We start from the raw sequence: 19,027 nt of genomic DNA on the forward strand, positions 1-19,027 counted from the left end.
TGGTCTTATCCACCTCAGTACCCCACTCAACCTACTTCTCATTCATATCCCTCACATGCCCAGCCACAGCCTCAATGGAATGCACCTCAGTCGGGGTGGAGGCCCCAATACAACACTCCTCTTGCCATCTTGCCTCCACCACCAGTTCAACCTCAGCCATTACCTCCTGCTCCTCCAAGGCAACCTGAAATGCCTGCTCAACCGAACCCGAACCCCAACAATAGACAGGCCCAGTAGGTATACACTGGGGAAACCTCATGCCCTACCTATGCTGTGGAGATCCAGGAGATCAATCTTCGATCTGGAAAGACTCTACCAGATCGCCAACCTCCTCCCCCAGAGGATGAGGAAGATAAACAGGAAAGTGAACCGAAGGTTATGCCACCCTTTCCTGAGAGACTAACAGCCACCACACAACCCAACCCAGAGGAGGATGAGCTTCTGGGTGAGCTCAAGCAGTTGTGTGTAAAAATACCACTTCTCCAAGCCATCAAGGATGTGCCAATATACAACAAACTGGTTAAGGAGAAGTGTTTCAAACACCCAGGCAGATGGAAGAAAGATGCTTCAACTATCAATGTCATAGGACAACTGTCTGACCTTATGTTAGAACAAGTCATCTGCCCAAAGTACCTAGATCCTGGAAGTCCTGTAGTAGATGTTCACATCAATGGCACCATTATACCTCACACCTTGATTGATCTGGGGGCTGCCATTAATGTGATGACCAGGGATACCATGCTTAAGCTTAATCTTCAGGGTTCCTTGAGGAAGACCTCGACAGTGCTGCAATTAGCAGATCGCTCCACCGTGACTCCCGAAGGGATTGTGGAGGATGTCTTGGTCTCTATTGACTCTTGGGAATACCCTGCAGACTTCCTGGTTCTGCAACCAAAGGCCAAGCTTACTGGATATCCTCTCATTTTGGGAAGGCCTTGGTTAGCTACTGCAGATGCTTACATAAGTTGTCGTGCAGGAAACATGACCATCAAAAATGGTCCCATGTCCAAGCAGTTAGTCCTATACCCTCCTGCCCAACCCTCCTTAGAGCATGACTTACCACTCTGGTTGGAAGAAGGAGAGGAAGACGAGGTGTACTCAGCACCTCTGTGCACCTTAGATACCACTAGAAGAGACCCCCCAACCGAGGATGACTTGATCGAGACCTTGATCCAGAATCCACCTTCCAGTGCACTACCCTTAGAGAAATTGGTGGAGGATGCCCAAGCTAGCACCTTAGTGGATCTTTGTACAACCAACCCTGTTACTCCTAGAGTCAAGAATGTGGAGTTCGGCCCTGAGAAAACATTAAAGATCAGCTCCTCCCTATCTCCTTCCCAGGAAAAGGAGCTGTGTAGTCTGTTGGCCAACCACCTAGATGCTTTTGCTTGGAGCTATAAGGAAATGAAAGGAGTCCATCCTTCGGTCTGTACCCATCATATATACATCAAAGAGGATTGTAAATCGGTTAGGCAACCTCAGAGGAGAATGAATCCAGCCCTTAAGGACATTGTCAAGGAAGAATTGCAAAAACTGTTGGATGCCAGGTTCATCTACCCCATTTCAGATAGTGAATGGGTGTCCCCTCTAGTGTTGGTTCCCAAGAAAAATGGGAAATGGAGAATCTGTGTGGACTACTGAGAACTGAACAAAGCTACCAAGAAGGACCATTTCCCTCTACCTTTCATAGATCAAGTGTTGGATGGACTGGCAGGAAAGAAGTTCTTCTCTTTCCTGGATGGGTTTAGCGGGTACAACCAAATCCAAATCAGCCCGGAGGACCAAGATAAGACCACCTTCACTTGTCCTTGGGGTACCTTTGCCTATCGAGTCCTTCCCTTTGGGCTATGCAATGCTCCTACTACCTTCCAGAGAGCTGTCTTGAGCATCTTCTCGGAGCTGGTCCATGATGCAGTAGAAATCTATATGGATGACTTTACCCCTTATGGGGCCAACTTCCAGGAAGCATTGTCCAACCTGGGAAAAGTCCTAACCAAATGCACCGAGATGAACTTGTCCCTTAGTCCTGAAAAATGTGAATTCCTAATGACTGAAGGGACCGTGCTAGGCCATACCATTTCTTGACAAGGGTTGCAGGTGGATCCTAACAAAATTGCTCTCATCAAGAGGGTTCCACCTCCTCAAAGGGTAAGGGATGTCCGGAGTTTCTTGGGATTAGCAGGATACTACCGGAGATTCATTAAAGATTTCAGCAAGCTAGCCTCGCCATTGTTTGGCCTGTTGGCAAAAGATGTGGAGTTTAATTGGATTGACGATTGTCAGAGGGCTTTAAATGAATTGAAGGACAAGTTGGTGTCATCCCCAATCCTGAGAGGTCCAAACTGGGCCCTACCTTTCCACATCCACACTGATGCCTCGAACAAAGCCATAGGTGTAGCTTTAGGACAAGTTGAGCAAAAACTTCCATATGCCATTTACTTTGTTAGCAAAAACTTGTCCAAAGCTGAGCTAAATTACACTGTAACCGAGAAAGAATTCTTGGCTGTGGTCCATGCACTGAACAAGTTCCGACATTATATTACTGGTTACCAGACCTTTGTACATACTGACCATGCTGCAATCAGATATTTAATGAATAAACCAGATGTGAATGCTCGTATTATTAGATGGTTACTTTTATTGCAGCAGTTTGATTTGACCATTGTTGACAAACCAGGTAGGGAAAATGTTGTTGCTGACTTTTTATCTAGATTGGATTTGTCTGCAGATGAGGATGGAACAATGGATGACCAGATGCCCGATGAACATCTGTTTGCTATTTCAGTACTCTCTCCATGGTTTGCTGATATAGCAAACTATCTTGTTTCAGCACAGTTCCCTCCACACCTATCTTCCAGAGAGAAGAGCAGAATCATCAGAAAAAGTGCCTCATTTACTTGGATCGGGGGAAATCTGTTCAAGCTTGGCCCCGATCAGATCTTAAGGCGTTGTGTAAGGGAGGAGGAAGTCTTTGATATCCTCCTCACTTGTCATGATGGGCCTTGTGGAGGACATTTTGCAACAAAGAGAACTGCCTTCAAAATCCTGCAGGCAGGCTACTATTGGCCCACACTTCATCAAGATGTCAGAAGATATGTCAGTCAATGCGACCAATGCCAAAGAATGGGGAAACCGACCCAAAGGGATGAGATGCCTCTCCAACCTCAAGTGACTCTTGAGCCATTTGAGAAGTGGGGCATGGAATTTGTGGGCCCAATCAACCCCTCTTCGAGGCAAAGGACTTACATCATTGTGTGTACTGACTATTTGACAAAGTGGGCAGAGACCAAAGCAATCAAAGCAGAAACATAAGAAAAGGTGGCCGAGTTCCTAAGAGAAAACATCTTCTATAAGTTTGGCTATCTAAGAGAGCTGGTCACCGATCAAGGGAGCCAGTTCACCTCCAACCTGGTTGAAGATCTACTAGCTCATCACAAGATCAAGCATAGGACTTCCACCCCTTATCACCCTCAAGCAAATGGGCAGGTGGAAGTCACCAATAGAGCCTTAGAAGGGATCTTGACTAAGGTGGTGAGCAGCAGCAGAAAGGACTGGGCAGATCGCCTAGTTGAAGCCACATGGGCTTACAACACCACTTGGAAGACCACCACCGGCTTCACACCATATGAGCTGGTCTATGGGAAGAAAGCTTTGCTGTCCATTGAGTTTGAATACAACACTTTGAGGATGGCAGCTCAGCTGGACCTAGATCTCAGCCATGCACAACAAGAAAGGCTACTGCAGCTGAATGGCCTGGATGAGCACCGAATGCAGGCCCTCCTTCACTGAGAAGTGGTTCAACTTTAGAGAAAGGTATGGCATGACCAACATCTCCATGACAAGCAATTTCAGCCGGGAGATTGGGCTTTGTTGTATGACTCCAGATACAAAGATTTCAAGGGGAAGCTGAGAACCAGATGGCTAGGACCATATGCAGTGGAGAAATGACATGACAATGGATCTGTCCTCATTCGAACCATTGATGAGGAAGCCATTCCCATGCTTGTCAATGGGCATCGATTGAAGATCTACAGGAGACCTCTCTCAAGACAAAAGTTCATCAAAACTATGGAGAAATCTGTGTTGGTCATAGAGAAGGGTTCTGCCTCTGCTTTTGGCATACCCTGAAGGATATAAAAAAAAAAAAAGAGAAACAAAAAAGAAAAAAATAATAAGGATCCTTGGGTGAAAACCTCTCTGAGGCGCCCAAGGCAGGTGGTAGGGGTGAAAACCTCATTGAGGCGCCCCTATTGTCTTTCAAAAAAAAAAAAAAAAAGGTTTGAAAAAGATCCTTGAGTGAAAACCTCTCTGAGGCGCTCAGGGCAGATGGCACGGGTGAAAACCTCTTTGAGGCGCCCCTGTTATCTTTCAAAAAAAAAAAAAGAGAAAAAAGAAAAAAGAAAAAAACAATAAGCAAAATATGGTAAAATTGCATGCAGGGTGTAGATGTTCCATGGAGGAGAGGAAGCCCTTCAACTCAAAGCCAAGGGTCCTTATCATGCTGTCAAGAGACCTCACCAGCACCTCCTCCAAGGGTACCCATGTTTTTTTCAAGGTATGTACAATTTTATCATGGTTTGAGTCCTCTACAGGAAGATGCAGTCTTTCTACAGGAAGGTGCAGTCTTTCTACAGGAAGGCGCAGATTTTCTACAGGAAAGTACAGACTTTCTACAGGAAGGCCGAACTTTCTACAGGAAGCTCTGTGTTCTACAGGAAACTTCCTGTAGAAGTTTGGGACGGCCCAGAATTCATCTTAAAAGGAGATTTAGCGACTACGGATTGGTTTGGATGCATGCAAGCCTCTGTTGGTACCCTTGCACATTGCTGTTACCTTGCTCCACCATCTTTGTCGGCATGCAACCAAGTTCCCTGCACCAACAAAGCAGATCGATGAGTTCTCGTGGGAAAAGCCATTTTCGAAGATAAAAAAATGCTGAGATCTCATACCACAGGCATCAGAAGCCCGGGAACGTGATTGAAAGGCCAGATCCTCCGTCGTGCAGCATGCACCCAAGGAGGAAGAACTGTTACGAGACACCTCGCGGGAATCCTGTAACAGTTCAACCTGCTCAAGTGGATACCATTCACAACACTGCCATCTGCAACGAAACGCGGGCGCATGCAACCAAAGCATCCACTCCATCGTCGGCAGCCTGTAACCACGAGCCTCCGGGTCTGTGTAAGTCGTATGCAGTAGGTAGATCCACTCACCATCGTCCAAGAACTGGAAAAATCGTGTGCAGCCACGCAGGTAAGTGTCTCAACCCTTCCTTCCATCAAATCGCATGAATTTTACTTTGAATTGTTTGCATGGCGTAAAAGTGAATGGTTGAGCGGCTGTATGGCCAGTCGACTGGCCACGTCGGCTAGTTAAAGTGTAATTGGATGTTTGGGTGGCAGCCACGACAAAGAGAATGTGCGGCACGCACGTGAGAACACTCCCGTCGGAAGCAAGAGTTTAACAGGAAAAGGCGGCGGCAAATCTGTGGGAATGGATGCAGCAGCAAGTGAATACACAAGCGAATGATGGATGACGTCGCCCAACGGTCCGGCGGGGACAGCTCACCCCCCGCGCCACGGATTGCGCCGATTCAAAATCTAATCGGCTAGATCATGCGCATGCATTTATCAACCACCACTTCAAACTCGGGTGGCTATTCTGATCTCCTCTGCACTTTGATACGCCGAGCTGTTGGCTACCAGAACGCCGGTGAATCACACCTCGAGCGCGGGCCAACTACAGTCCTCCCCGAGAATTGCGCACTGCTCCTACAGGAACACAGTTTCTGCAGGAACGCAGTTCTACAGGAACGCAGTCTCTACAGGAACGCAGTCTTCTACAGGGAAGCGGGTGCCTCACGGAAAAAAGGTGGCCAATTAAAGAGGTAACCCTGAACTCTTCATGCAACTGGTTAGTAAAAGTGGCAAGACCATCGTCCACAGTCTGGTCATAAAGATATTGGTGAAATTGTTGTTTGCTGTGCCTATGCTGTCATTCTACAGGATGTCAGTATAAGTAGACTGTGTTGAATTTTGTGGATTATGTGCATGCTCTGTCTTAATAGACCAAATCTCTTTCGCATTTGCCACCTTTAATTAAAACAACCGTGCTCATCATGCCGGGTGGGTTTATAAGACGGGAACCCACTGATTCAACCAAATTAAGGGAAAACCCGGCAGTGGTAGAGCTCTTCACCAGAGCACAATGGATGCCTTTTTGTGATAAGCTGCAGGGTTACGATGATGAAGTGGCCGAAGAATTCTTGCAGGCTCTGAAGCCTAAATCCCAGACACTGGCCACAATGAACTTCAGAGGTCTGAGCCTCAAGCTCACCCCGCAACATATCAGCCGGATCACAGAACTTCCTATGGGTTTGCCGTAGGATAAGGAAGAAAGAAAGCTGAGTCAGCAGGCAAAGAAAGAATTCTTTCCACCTGAGGAAGAATTCTCAGAGGACAAAAATGGGGTGCGAAGAACGAGCCTGTTGCCACCTTGGAATGAAGTCAGTTTGCAAATCATGAAATATATCACTTGTGAAGGCCGTTTTAGCATTGTATATGCATATCACTTTCGGCTGCTCACTGAATTGAGGCATCGAATTGATCTTCCTGTAGAACAAAAACTGATCATCCCTCATTACCTACTGCAGTCTCTAATGGAGTGTGCCACAAAGTTGAAAGAGGGCCTACCAGATCAGATAGACCACCATGGGTTGATCAAGCTTCTTGTGGAGGATGCGCTGCATTCGTATAAGGTCCCCCTCTCATGGGAATCCTTCCGGAATTTAACAAAGGATGGAGACATTAAAATGTTGATCGAAGAAACGGGTTCCTCCAGCAGTGAGGAACAAGAAGCAGTGGCTGAGGAACAGAGAGAAGAAGGCCAGAAGACCCCGACCACAGTACAGAAGAAATAACAAAGGAAGAAGCATGAGGAAAAGGAGGACAAAGAAAAAGGTGGCACACCTACCTTGTCAGCAAGAGAAAAGAGGATGAAGAGCAGAATGGACAAAGCTGAGGTGGTCCACGTCAGACCAAGTACCTCAACAGCACCTGCAACCAAAGCAAAAAGCAAAACTCAGGCAGGCAAGCAAGCAGAGGTGGAGACACCTGTGTCTACAGGAAAGTAGAAACAGGCTTCTACAGGAAGCCCGAAAACAAAGACAAAGGCTTCTACAGGAAGCCCAAAAATCATTGAGAAAAAGGCTTCTACAGGAAGCCCAAAAACAGAGACAAAGGCTTCTACAAGAAGCCCAAAAACAGAGACAAAGGCTTCCACAGGAAGCCCGAAATTAGAAAAAGGGGCTCCTACAGGAAGCCTGAAAGTCATCGAGAAACAGGCTCCTACAGGAAGCCTGAAGACAGAGAAAGGACCTTCTACAGGAAGCCCGGGAGTGGCTAAAGCCGGGTCTTCTACAGGAAGCCCAAAATCGGGAAAGAAAGAATCTTCTACAGGAGGCCCGGAAGTGGGCAAAGCAGGGTCTTCTACAGGAAGCCCGAAATCTGAAAAGGAGGGGCCCTCTACAAGGAGCTCTGAGAGAGAAAAACGCAAGAAAGAGAAGGCTGGTATTCTCGAAAAGGAGGCAGCAGTGGCGCTGGCCGCCCTCAGTACACCTCCAAAGCCGAAGGAGAAGAGAGAGAGGGAGACCCCTCTACCATCTGAAGCCAGGAGAAGCAAGAGGATAACCACGGGCAAGCCACAGCCTCCACCCAGCAGCCAAACCATTTCAGGGGATGTCCCTACTTCACCCAGTGCAAGAACCCCCTCTAAAACATCAGCCACCCCCGAGAAGGGAAGCCCAAAAATAACTTCCTGGACACGAAAAATAGGCCAATCGCCTTCCGAAGCCTGGCTCAAGGAAATGGGAAAGGGGGAAGAAGCACCACCTTCGTCACCACCAGGGGCAGAAAAGGCAGGGCCGCCAAAAACAGGAAAGGAAAAGCATGCTCCGGGCTCTAGTTCTCAGCCAAAGACGAGGAGCCAGGGCAAAGTTGCTCAAGGATGAGAAAATAGTTTAGCTGGGGGGTGATGATGAGCCCTAATTTTTGGTACAATTTGGGCTCATTTGGCCTACTTGCTTTGCTCAAACCATTCATTTTTTATTGCTTATGCATTCATTTCTTGGTTTATTCGTGTTGTTTGTAGGAAGAAGGGTAGGCATTCTATCTACGTGACTAATACATGATGATTTCAGGTTTTTGGCATTAAAAGGGAGCAAAGACCACGAGAAAGGAGACAAGGAGACAATGAGGTGGCACTGCTGGTTTTTAGGAGAGGATGTCCACAGTCTTGGGGACCTTCCTCATGATTCCCACCATAGCTCCGAGCTCCAACCAATCTCCCCACCGAGCTTAGAGGCAGCCAACTGTTCTACAGGAATAGCAGTTAACTGTTCTACAGGATCAGCAGTTTAACCTTCAGTTGGACAGCCGAGCTCCACAAATCAAGGAAACCTGTTGGATTATCATATTGCATAAATACTGAGGCCGTAGCCTTGGATAGAAGCTTTTTGAAATTTTGTATTGCTCTTGTAATTTGGAAGTACGAGCTACAGCTCTATTTTTGTTCCTTTTGTAAGCCAGTTTTGGCATGACATCTGATTTTTGGTTATGAATAAAGGCAGCAGATTTTGATCTCATTCTGAGTTTCTAAGGGAGCTATAGCTCTCAGGTTAGGGCCCAACCTGAGAGCAATAGATCTCCTCGGTGTTGTAATGTTGTTTGCATTTCGTTCCAGCACTTTGAGTTTTTACTTTAACATGCAATTCGAATTTACAGTCTGTTAATTTAGTCTTTTTCATGAGATTGAATAGGATTAGTTTATGGTGAATTTGCTTCCAGTTGCTTAGGTTAGAAGAGGATCGTTATAATTTATTGGAGCTCCAGAAAAAGGTTGTTAAGGCTCACTTCCATCTCTCTTAGGGATTGGGGTGCAGTCCATAACCAACCACCAAAAAGAAACGCAGTTCTTCGCACTTCCATGCAAGCTGCAACATAGACATTTTCGTTGAAGATCCATCCATGAACTTTTGATATTGAACCATACTTCTACATTTCACTTCCATGCACAAGTTTCATTTCTTGGTTTTCCATTGCTGTTCATAGGTTTCATGGCACAGGTATCATAGGTTAAATGAATTCTCGTTGTTGATGCAAGACATAAGTCATTTGTTTCATTTACGCTGCTCCATATCATTCCACTTCCTTCTTCTTCTTCTTGATCTCTCCTCAAGCCCTACTCGGCCTCTGTCCAACTCATTTACCCTCCAACTCATCCTTTGCCACGTAGCTTCATTTACTTAACCTTTCGTTGATCCCATCCTTCCAAGCCATCAAACCACTGCATGCACTCTCCTCCATCTGACTTCTCTGCTCCTGAGCCATCACCAACTCCATCTCCATCTCACCTATCCTCCCACACCACTCCAACACTTCACCATCTCCCAAAACTTCCACGACCAAACATCCTGTAGAATTGCACAGACTTCCTGTAGAATCCCTGAGTTTCCTGTAGGATCCCCTGCAGACTTCCTATAGAAGCCTGCAAACTCGGTTGCTGAGCATCTGAACGTGGTAGACTTCTGTGGACTGATGCTAGAGACCCTTAGGGACCTCCCTTAGCCATCCTGACCTTGCCCATGCTTTCCTTCCATTCAAATTGCTCCTGCACAACCAAACCCTAATCAAAAGCATCATCACAATAAATCCAACCACCTAATGAAAAAATACAAAAACATGTCTTTTCAGATGCAAGCAGCTTAGATGCGTGTATTTCAGTTCACTGCAAGTAATGGCATCATTGGTAGAAGTTTCATTCACAGTTTTGCATTGTAAGGGCCTAGCTAGTCAAATTAGGGTTTACTAGGGTTTTCATGCTTTGTTGGCTTTCAGTCTCTTTCTGCAAATAGATTAGCCTCCTTTGAGTTAGCTTTCATCCATCACTCATAAAGCTTCTTCTGTGAGCATATAGAAGTTGGCTTGAGCCATAGCGGACTTGTGCCAGCTAACCAAGTGACAGCTGCGACAAGAGCTAGTACTTGTGCATACAGCACTGTCGCTTCCAAGTTTGTACGAACTACCGGGTTGATAAAATTAGAGATAGGAAGCTCCAGGAGTTGTAGCATTATTGCCACAATACTGGAGCCCACCATTATGCAAGGAGTGTTGCGCCATGTCAAACGCGACCCAAATTTTTAAATGTTAGCATTCATTTAATTCTTAAATTGTACTAGTTATTCATGTTATACATGCCTTTTTCCCAAGTCACTAAGGTTCTTCAATGATTACTTCTTTATCTAACTATAAATATAATTTTGATTTGTAGTTAGAAAAGCCTTTGGCCATTATCTCTTGTCCAGAGTTGGAATGGAATGTTATTATTGAATTCCTTACGATATCAATAGACCAATGATTATTTTGTTATGAATCTTGGTTACTGCGACTGATGGGATTTTACCAAGGTCTATTTCAGTGCAACATGGTCTATCAGTTATCAATAATCTTGAAGTGCTTGACTGAGATTTACCCGGACAATAGTTATCCTCTTGAAGGCTCTATCCTCTTGAATGAGCCTTCAAGGAGACGGGGATTGGTTCTAACCTATTGACCCTATCGACTTGGCCCAGAAACTAACCCCAGTTATCTCACAAAGTTACTCATGGATTCCTCTTTCATTAATTTCCTTTTCTCTTTTAGCTACAACCACTGAAATAATAGTTTTCAGTTCGAGTTTAATAGAAGCCATAAATAGTTTTGCTAATCTGCAACAACTTAATTTAGTTCTAGAAACTTTATTTCAACACAACCATGGTTACACAGTTTAACCCAGCCGCTTCGAGTATAACTAATTAACCAGCAATGAAGGAAACTATTTTTCAATACTTATCTGTTTCCTTCCTTTATTCCTCTAAGCTAGCCACACAAAGTTCACAGAATAACTTATAGAAATAGTTTTATCATAATTAATATTTTACAGAAAGACATACTCCATTGAAAATTTCTTTTCAACATACATAGTTAGGTTACCACAAGAAATCACTACTAGGTTGTAAGCCAAAATGTTTCTATGACAAGAAAAAGATACAATCTAGTGTTGTAAGCCAAAATGTTTCTGTGACAAGAAAAGGATACAATCCATCCAAAATCCACATCATAATGTGGTTAGAACCAAAAAAATATGACACCCCTGTTCTTTATGGCCCTGAGAATCTTGAGTGCCAAAACTCCCCGAGTTACCTTCTTGAGCCAGATAGGTTGGCCTACCAGTCAAGGGTGGATTAGGAAATGGTTGATTGCTGCCATATGATTGATTCCAATTTGCAGCTTCCAACCATGGAGGTACTGAGTACCCATACCTCACATTTGCACTACTGACCCCTGCATTAAGTGGAGGTGTGTAATGAGCATACAGAGAATTCACACCAACTCTGGTAGGAACAAGGCAAGTGGGTAAACCCTTAGTTTGATAGTGAGGCACTTGAATGTTTATGAGATCTTGGAATAATGGTGTATTATCGGCAATGGAGTCCAATGAGTTTGAAATAATCATGGTTTCATCAGCGATTCTTGTATTGTTGATCATCCCTTGTTCCTTTTCAAGAATTTGTTGTGCCTTTCGTTTTTCCTTTTCCTGTCTTGCCATTTGCTTTTGTTGGTCCTTAACTTGCCTTGCTTTATCTCTTCCAATCCTTTCATCTGCTTGGCATTGTGCTGCAACAATCCTTGCTGCCTTCTTCTCCTTGACTAGATCCTTCTTTTTCTATTTTAATTCTTGCATTTCAAATTTCTTTTTTTTCGGACTCAACTAACAAGTTTATATAGTCCTCTGAGGTGAGTAATTGTGAGCTTTGGCCCAGACGAAGACTACTCGGTGCACCTTGCGTTTTTCATTGATACTCTCTATTGGTAGCTTTAGGAACCGTCCAAGTGTCTTCTCCACCCCTCCCACCTGCATGTCATTGCTTGGTACTTCCCTTTCAGAATCTGTTGGAACTTATTGAACTATATCATTATCTTCATTTGATGCCTCATTATGTCCTTCATCTTCTTCCATTGATCTATTGTCCACAAAAAAATGAATAATTTCATTGTTCAATTATACTGGTTGTGAGGGCATGTTCATGCTTTCTTCATTGGTTGTTAAGACACTATGTGCATTCATATTGGTCATTGCTTCTGCTAGCCATGAAGGTGGGGTTACTTGGCTTGGAAATGTCAATTGGTCATTGTCAACTGCATGTTCAACAATGTCAGTAACAATATCAGCAACAGGAATTTCATGTTCTTGAGTTGGTGGAACGATCTCCATGTTACTACGAATTTGTTCATGGTTATATTGTGTTTCACATATAGTTTCATCATCTTCAGCACATAAGTGTCCTTGAGATAGGGAAATCATATTACCAGCTGCAACAACATCATCTTGGTCATCTGCTTCTTGCACTTCAACGCCTGTTTGGGTGTTCCCTTCTTCCTGACCATCCACATGAAACGCTTGGCTACAACAAGTATCATGCATAAGAGCATCATAGTTCAGTGGCCAGATTCCTGTCCTCCTAAATCCAGCCTTGCTATTTGATGGTGTCAAAGCCCTTTTAAAATCTTTACTTGCAAGCTCTACTAGCTCGAACCTTTTCACCTCAACCCCTGGATTCTTTGCCATCCACGCAGCGCGCTCCGACCTGAAATAGTTCTTGAAAGGGCCAAACACACTAACATCAAGGGGTTGTAGTCTATGAGTGGTATGAGCAGGCAATGTCAATAGGTCGATGCCTAAACTGTTTGCTTCCTCAATTGTTTGTACAACCATGTGGCTCCCATGGCCATCTAATATCAATAGGTGTCTGTTATTAGGCGAGATGGCACCTGGTACCCATGCAGCAAAGTGAAAAAACCAACTTAGAAACAGTTCTTTAGTCATCCATGCATGGGGATGTGCATTCATGCATGCACCTGGTTCACAGTTCTGTATATAGTTTTTCAGTTGATTTTTACCTTTGAATAGATAAAATCCTGGGATTGAAGTACCAATTGCATTGAAACAATATAATATAGTTATCCACTCCCTGCTCTTAGGCAAAATCTTTGGCACATTTCGGCTCCCTCTCTTGGCAATTACTCGCATGCCACAATTCCTCCCTGCCTGTAAACCTGTTTCATCACAGTTCCATATATGGTCTGCTCCATAAGAATGTTTATCGTAAGCACTAGAAAGTGTGTCATAGAACTTTTACACAACTACAAGGCGCAAATTTAATGCTTTGTCTCTGTCAAGGCCCTCATCAGTACACAATACAAGTTCTGGATGCCTTTTTTTAAACCCAAACCACCATGATCTACCAAGATACCCATATTTGAATGGGTTTGGCCTCCCTTGACAGATTTGAGCAACTGTTGATTTGAGTTGTATCAACTCTAGCCCATGTCCCAATTGGGCCATCTCTTTACACCACTCAACCACCTCGGCCTCCTCCTCCTCAGTCATAACTATAAGAGGTCCTCTACGTTTTGTATGAGTCAGTCCATTTATCCAATAATGTATTAATGAGGGAGGAATACCATGTTTTTTTGCAGATGCCTGAACTAAGTATCCATTAAACTCTATGTCGTCAATTGCAACTAACATTTGTTCTTTTGTCCATCCTCTTATAGCACTAATATTTTAGTTGAGCTTGCTTCTTAGACTATTGTTGATGGTGGTTCTGTGGCTAATGGTGTGTTAACATCAGCTGCTGTCACATGGTCATCCTCAACAATGTTCCCTGGTGCATTGTTGGCATTGACATTAGTTGTCCTGTCCTCATCAGACGATGTGCATCGCAGCTGCGCACCCCTTGTCACTCTCCTGCCACTTCTTGTACGAGCAGTATAACTTCCTTTTGCCATAGATGCAACAACCTGTAAAATTATTGCATGCATTTAGAAATTAGAATATTTGTAAATTATGCTTTCATACAAGGCAAAAATACTTTTGCTTTATTACAGGAAATTATCAACATTTATGTTACAGGAAATCGAATTGCATTACTTCGTAGTCTCTCATTGCAAATTACTTCGTAGTCTCTCAATTGCCTGCCTGTTCATCAGTTTAGCAACTTTTATATGGATATCTGCTAATGGGCTTCAAGTAGGATTCTATGATAGAAGTTGTAGTGCAGTTGAAGGCATTATTCAGCAATTAGTTTCTAAGGCTTTTGCTCAGAATTCCCTTATAGCAAGCTGGGCTTATAAGGATGCATTTCCATGACTGCTTCGTTAATGTAAGAATAGGAACTAGCTAAGGCATAAGCAAGTGAAATGTGCACATATATTTTGTTTCAAATATCATTTTCCATTTTTTTTGCTGTTTGGCATTGCCAAAAATGTCTTAGTACTACAACTTCTCCATTGCAGTCCATGGCCACCATTGCAGGCATAGTAATTAGTTTGGAAACTCGAACAAAATATGGTCATATGCTCTAGAAGAGTGCTATGCCTGTCATAATCACAGTAAGGTTGGGCATAAATTCTATGTTGGGAACAACTTGCAGCTATGATCAGCCTTGGAATGGACTTATCAGTCATAAAATGCTTTAGAAAATTGAACTAAAAAATTTAAGTATGTTGAAGGCACTCTTTTTTATTTTATTTTAAGGAATGGTTTTAACTTTTCTAAATCATTGTATTTAGAACCTACTTTTTATTCAATTGTTGTTTGTGAAACCATCCAGCTATCCTTTTAGCAGTTATGGCCAAACAGATCATATAAGAACTCTGATAAATGAAAACAATGAAAACAGAACTGTAAGAAGAATAAGTTTCAATTATTGTTTGTGAAACCATCCAGCTATCCTTTTAGCAGTTATGGCTAGACAAATCATGTAAGAAATTTGATAAATGAAAGCAATGAATACAGAACTGTAAGAAGAAAATTGAACTGAAAAAATTAAGTATGTTGAAGGCATTCATTTTTTTTATTTAAGGAATGGTTTTAACTTTTCTAAATAGCTGTATTTAGAACCTACTTTTTATTCAATTGCTGTTTGTGAAACCATCTAGCTATCCTTTTAGCAGTTATGGCCAGATAGATCATGTAAGAACTCTGATAAATGAAAACAACAAGAACAGAACTGTAAGAAGAATGAGTTTCAATGGCTGTTTGTGAAACCATCCAGCTATCCTTCTAACAGTTATGGCTAGACAGATCATGTAAGAAATCTGATAAATGAAAACAATGAAAACAGAACTGTAAGAAGAATGAGTTGTAATTGATATAAATAACCTGGATATATTGGCAACTGTTTTGCGATGTTGTCTTCAAGTTTGCTGAATAGTTTGAAAGCATAAGATGCAACTTCAACAGTGGGTGGACTTCTTTTATAGTTTTTGGCACTTGAATTTAATTGGTGGACATGGATGCACATGGATTGCAATGACTTCATTTTGAATGTGTGGTTTGGATTTAACTTGATGTGATCTAATGGTTGGGAATTGGTTATTTGTTGATCCATGTGCTTTGATCTGTTTTAATGAAAAATAGAGTGAGTTGGGTGTCATTTATTACAGTTATTGGGTCTGGGTGTTATTTGTTGAACAAAGTGGGTTTAAATGTTATTGGGTTGGGTGCCATTTATTGAACATAGGGTGTTTAGTTGTTGAACAACACAACAATTATGGCTGACATACATTCCATTTTATTCTGTGCAGGTAGGGATATTTATTTGGCATACAAAGCTTCAGTTCTGATGAGTGGGAGTGAAGTGACTGCTCCTTTGTACTTCTGGAATAGACCATTTTGGAAGCCTTTATGGTTTTAGTTGTTTTCTAGTTGGGTCAATATGGTTTGCAGTTTTAAGTAGTAAGATACTATTTATGGACAGTTGTGGGCTCAGTCAATGTATGGGGAAATTTTGGACATAAATTAATACTTATTTATACTTAATGTTATTTATTTTTGTTTAAATATTGGTTTCAAATGTCTCAATTTATGGTGGTTTGGTGGGACCAGTACTATATCAATTACTTGTCCCTGCACAACATTAGGAATCTCTCCCCTAGATGAGATCATATGACTCCTCACTAGTAACCATTCATTCATGTCTTTTCAGTCTAATCATTAGTGCATAAGGAACTTGAAAGTTCGTACTCCATATGGATATATTTGTGTTGATGGGGCATTGGGTAAATTGAATTGCATTAAAAATGAATGTGTGAAATCAACAAGAAAAATGTTATTATTTATGGTTCAGTACAGAAATAAGAATAAATTTTAAAAACTTGAAAAAATTATTTACTAGTTATTAAAAAAAAAAATTGAAATTTAAAAATTTAATCAACCCTTCACAATTAAGGAGTAATTCTGGTATTGTAAATTCTTTTGGGAAATTATTTTTAGAACGTTGTAAATTCTTTTGGGAAATTATTTTTAGCCCTTCTAAGACGGGCCAAAAGCCCAAGGAAAGGAAAAGACAAGTTCGATTTTGAACGCTAAAGACAAGTATTTAGTGTTGCATGGAAGATTAAACTTGGACTCCACGGACCTCTAACTTGTCGTAAAGTAACAGTTGCCTAGTAGAAAGAATATATCGGAAACGCACACACATCAGGCTACCGTTATCATTCTATTTTAATGGGATATTTGGCATGTATGTTTAAATATGTATTTTTTAAATATTTAATTAAAAATGGATTTGAGTGGGATTTAGTTTTCAATGAAAGAAATGGAGAATAAATTGGAAAAATGACCTAACCTAAGAACATTCAAATTTGACAAAACTTCCGTCAATATACGGAATCCAACCTAAACTCGGCTTAGTTAAAAAATAATGTAAACTGAACCTCTTGAATTCTGAGTTTTTCAGAATTAAAACAATGGGAATAATTGACATTAAAATAAGGATTTTAATTCGATTCAGAGATTTTATATTGCCCAACAATTCAACGAGTGGACGGAACCTGAACCTTCTTTGTCCGAACCTGTGGTTCACCGCAATGATAAGACCACGTGATGAAATACAAATAGTTGTGAGTGAAATGAATGATGCCATTATTGTCGTATCGTTATGGTATAATTTGAGAGATTTATAATTAGTTTTCAGAGCGCAGCCATAATTTTCAACGAATTATTCTTTTGCCTCCTGCTTGCACATATAAAAGTACGCCATTTTGATGGCAGAAAATCCGTCTTCGACGGAACAGCATAATAATAATACATCGCCACCTGGTGTGGAGATTGACCGTCAGATGAAGTCATCAGCATCTCTGTGATAATGTTTTCACGGAAAAACATGGTTCTTAATATAAACTATCATAATTATATAAAATAGTTGTTTATATTGCAATTATATGAATTGAATACTTGATAAATTTACATATTTTTATTTTTATTTATAAAGTATAAACCAAAAGTTGAAAAACCAAACCACAATTTATGATTTCATTAATTAAATTTTATAATTCATCATTCGAGTTATGTATACAACCATGAATATTTATATGATTCATATTATTAAATTTCAACCATTATTCATATTATTAAATTTAAATCATTGATAATTTTTTATTTGATAAAAAAAAAAATCTAAATTATTTTCAATATAGGACGCTTCAGACCGCGCTTCTCAAGATAATTACAATAATTACACATTAAAAACCTAAAACCACATCATAAAGGAGAGTAGTAACAACCAGGAAAAAGTAAAACTACATCGTAAGTTCAGTATGAACAACAAGAAAAAATGTAATTGCAATCCAAGTCCTGGAATTATAATTTCAGGTGAGGAAACAAATTACAATAACACAAATTAAAAAACTAAGACTACATCGTAAGGACAGTATGAACAACCAGAAAAAATGTAATTGCTAATGGGAAATTAATTATTTTCATTTCCGAACCGAGGGAAGTAATTTACAATGAGAAAGCAACTCAATGCTATACTTATTCAATTTTTTGTTCTTGTGGCCAAGCTAACTCGAGGAGAAACATCTAGTCCTGAAACGCATAAGTGTAATACGCATCATCTAGTGTAATGGATACGCGATAAGCCAATGAAAAGATTCATTCCAATCTTATTGATATGTGCAGACCTACCATTTAGAGTTTCTCACTCTATAAATGTTATTTAATCTGGGATCCTGCAGTATCCACTCCTGTTAATTGATTGTATCGTTAGTCTTTCACGATCTGAGATTAGCGGGCAAAAAAATCCAAAACATAATGGAATTATGCCAGAATATCCAGTACTGTTTGTGGAACGTCATGGTAATTATGCTATGGATTTTACGGACACTGTCATGGGACGCAGCAGCACGGCCGGTGACGCCCGGAAGTTGGACACTTCTCATAGAGAACGGGTCAGTGTTCGCCATGCACATGACTTCGACTTATCTTAATACCGTCGTCATGTTCGACAGGACCAACTTTGGTACTTCGCTCCTATTTCTGGAAAATGGGTGATGCCGCGACAATCCGCATGATAAGTCTCTCGCTCACCACTGCTGGTGTCATGCCCCTACACATGGGGTAGTCTTTCAACCACTTATACCGAGGTGCGGCACTATCAATCATTTTCTTTTCACCAATACTTACGATTGTAGACTATGTCTAACATTCTATACTTAGTCTTATTTTTGTTACCAAGTATTATTAGTGTGTTCCTTTATACAAGTGAAAGCCCATAACATTCACATAAACAGCATTATACAAGAGAAATGCACAATAGTATAAAGGAAGGCCAACTCCCTGCAATATGAGTCTACCCGAATCACTATATTATACAATCTTTAATGTTACAAAGCTTTACAAGTTAAATGTTGGGAAACTCCAAATTTACACTTAGCCAATTTTCACAACTTCGGCAAACTCGGTTGCCCATCTCATCGACACCTCCGCATGGTCGCTGCACGACTCTCCAACCCTTCGTTCACCTTGTCACACGATCATGTTGTTTGCCCAACTTGGGCGCGCCTCCAAGTCGCCACACACGGGCGCCTCTGCCCGATACACACCTCTGTTCACAATCTCAACACTTCACCAAGTCACACCGTGC

At 41.6% G+C, this 19,027-nt stretch overlaps 1 protein-coding gene across 1 annotated transcript in view; it reads left to right on the plus strand.

The window, feature by feature from the left end:
- Nucleotides 1-18,371, plus strand: part of LOC149208840 (uncharacterized) — a 41,743-nt gene extending 23,372 nt beyond the window's left edge. The window contains exon 8 of the mRNA XM_089398437.1: nucleotides 18,120-18,371. Within this exon, the coding sequence (XP_089254563.1) occupies nucleotides 18,120-18,371 (252 nt within the window). The remainder of the gene's footprint in view (nucleotides 1-18,119) is intronic.
- The last annotated feature ends 656 nt before the right edge of the window (nucleotides 18,372-19,027 follow it).

The sequence above is a fragment of the Pinus tabuliformis genome, chromosome 1_2 (assembly GCF_031772625.1).
Source record: "Pinus tabuliformis cultivar Carrire ecotype Pingquan chromosome 1_2, CPIR1, whole genome shotgun sequence".
Taxonomy (NCBI): Eukaryota; Viridiplantae; Streptophyta; class Pinopsida; order Pinales; family Pinaceae; genus Pinus; species Pinus tabuliformis.